Raw genomic sequence first — 3,438 nt, forward strand, 5'->3', positions numbered from 1 at the left:
TCAGAGTCTTTTCCAATGAGTCAACTCTTCGCATGAGGTGGCCAAAGTACTGGAGCTTCATCTTTAGCATCATTCCTTCCAAAGAAATCCCAGGGCTGATCTCCTTCAGAATGGACTGGTTGGATCTCCTTGTTTACCAGAGGGCAAAGCATAAATAAACCAACCAACCAAATAACTGATCTCAAACAAAACAAAAGACCGCTTGAAACCAGAATGATTCAAGCAGAGTAAGACATGAGAGATGTGAGAGGCAGAAAGGGAATTGGAAAAAATTAGCAAATACATTCGATAAATCATATTGATAAGTGGTTGTTCTTCCATTATATGTATGTAAATTTTTACAGGGCTTCTCCTCTATATTTCTCTACCAATTTTCAACCTGAAAAAAATAATGACATTTGCATCCAAAGAGTTTTCTCCTTAGTGTTTTCTGCATGGCAGCCTTCACTTCCTTATTTCTCAAGCTGTAGATTAGGGGGTTAAGCATAGGTATCCCTGTGGTGTAGAACAGGGAGACCACATTCTCCTGGGCCAGGGAACTGCCTGTGGGGGGTTTTAAGTACAAGAATGTGGTACAGCCGTAAAGCAATCCCACAGCTGCAAGATGGGAGCTGCATGTACTGAAGGCTTTGGACCTTCCCTCTGTGGAGTGGATACGGAGGATGCTGGAGAGAATAAAAGCATAGGAAACAAAGATGGTTAAGCTGGTGACTATGATGTTAAATCCAGCCAAAAAGAAGGTTGTTATTTCAATATGATAGGTGCTGGAGCAGGAGAGCTTCATGAGTGGGACAACATCACAGAAGTAGTAACTGATGAGGTGCTGACAATAGGATAGTTTTAACATGAGGCCAATTTCTATGGTTGAGCCAATGATCCCCATGGTATAGACTGCAGCCACCAGGAGGGAGCAGACTCCATGAGACATGATGATGTTGTAAAGCAAAGGTCTGCAGATGGCAACATAGCGGTCATAGGCCATCACTGTCAGCATGTAACACTCAGCAATGACAAACACCAGGAAGAAGTAGAGCTGGGACATGCACCCTGCATAGGAGATGGTGTTCTTCTCTGACACAAAGTTCACCAGCATCTTAGGGGTAATGACAGAGGAGTAGCAGAGATCCACAAAGGAGAGGTTGCTGAGGAAATAGTACATGGGTGTATGAAGCTGAGCATTCAGACAAATCAGTGTTATCACACCCAGGTTCCCTATCATGGTGACCAAGTAGATCCCAAGGAAGAGGAAGAAGAAGGGTAGTTGGAGCTCTGGCTGATTTATTAAACCTCCAAGAATGAACTCTGTCACTGTGGAGTGGTTGTGTATAGCCATTGTCCTTTGGTTGGGAGCTCTGTGGAAAAAAGAAATAAGAGCTTATGAAAATGTATATACAGTCAGCCCTTGGTATCAACCAGTTACACATCCCAGGATTCAATCAGCTGTGGATCCAGGACATAGAGGGCTGACAGACTTCATTGTACCAAGTCATTTTATTTAAGGATGCTGAGCATTGGTGCAGCAGCCCCTGAAGATAGTTAGAAATAACCATATATGAGCCTTTCTGGTGTGGGTAGGTATCAGTTTCTGTTCCTGAGTGAGTGATCTTGAACTCATTTTTTCTAATTGTTTGTCTCTTCATTTCTAATGTTTTCTAGGATTCCTACAATTATGGCATGGTTTGAAGAATATGAAGTTGTAGAAAATAGGGGTCCCTATAGAGCCTTTCCACTCTCATGTTTTCCAAGTACCCTGGAGGTAACTACAAGTGTGTTTTATTTATGAGACCAGAGTTGAATTTTGCTCCAGAAAGAAAAAGTCCCTTATCATATCTGCAATCCCAAAATACTCCCCATGAAATGAAAGCATGCGGTCACCTTATCTTAAATCCAGATAGTGTGGGATGATAGAGCCCTTCCAATTACTGAATGACAAATCAGTTTCCACATTTGAGAATTATATGGTGTTACAATATCAATTTTCAAAGTTAAAAATATAATGGAATAATATACATGAAATATTGAATGGGCTATTGTTCAGGGTTTTCTGTAAGATGTTGTGGAAAACCCAAACAATTTGCCAACTCAATATTTTCCAAATATTCTGTTGCTATACAAATGTACATTTTCATTAGGCATATGGAATTTGTAGTAATTTTTCACTGAACCTGAGGTCTTAGGACAGTTATTCTTAGTTCTGGTTACACATAAATATCACCTGATGAGATTTAAAAAATAATGATGTCAGGTTTCTACTTACATTAATTCTAATTTACTGGGATTTTCTGGTTATTGAGTGCTATGTTTCTGAAAGGCAATGGCAAAGCATGTTCAAACTACCACACAATTGCACTCATCTCACACGCTAGCAAAGTAATGCTCAAAATTCTCCAAGCCAAGCTTCAACAGTATGTGAACCATGAACTTCCAAATGTCCAAGCTAGATTTCAAAAAGGCAGAGGAACCAGGGATCAAATTGCCAACATCCATTGGATCATTTAAAAATCAAGAGAGTTCCAGAAAAACATTTAATTTTGCTTTATTGACTATACCAAAGCCTTTGACTGTCTATCACAACAAACTGTAGAAAATTCTTCAAGAGATGGGAATACCAGACTCCCTGACCTGCCTCCTGAGAAATCTGTATGTAGGTCAAGAAGCAACAGTTAGAAACAGATGTGGAAAAACAGACTGGTTCCAAATCGGGAAAGGAGTACATCAAGGCTGGGTATTGTCACCCTGCTTATTTAACTTATATGCAGAGTACAACATGCGAAATGCCAGGCTGGATGAAACACAAGCTGTAATAAAGATTGCTGGGAGAAATATCAATCACCTCAGATATGCAGATGATACCACCCTAATGGCAGAAAGTGAAGAACTAAAGAGCCTCTTGATGAAAGTGAAAGAAGAGAGTGAAAAGCTGGCTTAAAACTCAACATTCAGAAAACTAAGATCATGGCATCCAGTCCCATCACTTCATGGCAAATAGATGGAGAAACAATAGTAACAGTGACAGACTTTAGTTTTTTGGGCTCCAGAATCACTGTAGATGGTGACTGCAGCCATGAAATTAAAATACAATCCTTGGAATAAAAGCTATGACCAATCTAGACAGCATACTAAAAAGCTGCTGCTGCTGCTGCTAAGTCGCTTCAGTCGTGTCCGATTCTGTGCGACCCCATAGACGGTAGCTCCCCAACCTCCCCCATCCCTGGGATTCTCCAGGCAAGAACACTGGAGTGGGTTGCCATTTCCTTCTCCAATATACTAAAAAGAAGAGACATTATTTACCAACAAAGGTCCATCTAATCAAAGCTACAGTTTTTCTAGTAGTCATGTATGAATGTGAGAGTTGGACAATAGAGAAATCTGAGTGCCAAAGATTTGATGCTTTTGAACTGTAGTGTTGGAGAAGACTCTTGAGAGTCCCTTGGATGG

The 3,438-nt window shown here is 40.5% G+C and overlaps 1 protein-coding gene across 1 annotated transcript; it reads right to left on the minus strand.

The window, feature by feature from the left end:
• Positions 1-364: 364 nt before the first annotated feature.
• Positions 365-1,336, minus strand: LOC129654175 (olfactory receptor 151-like). Its single transcript, XM_055583725.1, has one exon. It carries the CDS (start codon positions 1,331-1,333, stop codon positions 365-367), a length of 969 nt encoding a protein of 322 aa, XP_055439700.1. The 5' UTR covers positions 1,334-1,336.
• Positions 1,337-3,438: the final 2,102 nt, after the last annotated feature.

Source organism: Bubalus kerabau, chromosome 5, assembly GCF_029407905.1.
Source record: "Bubalus kerabau isolate K-KA32 ecotype Philippines breed swamp buffalo chromosome 5, PCC_UOA_SB_1v2, whole genome shotgun sequence".
Lineage (NCBI taxonomy): Eukaryota > Metazoa > Chordata > Mammalia > Artiodactyla > Bovidae > Bubalus > Bubalus kerabau.

Coding starts and splice junctions, on each gene's coding strand:
- LOC129654175 (XM_055583725.1), bottom strand. CDS start 1,333: ATGGCTATACACAACCACTCCACAGTGACAGAGTTCATTCTTGGAGGT.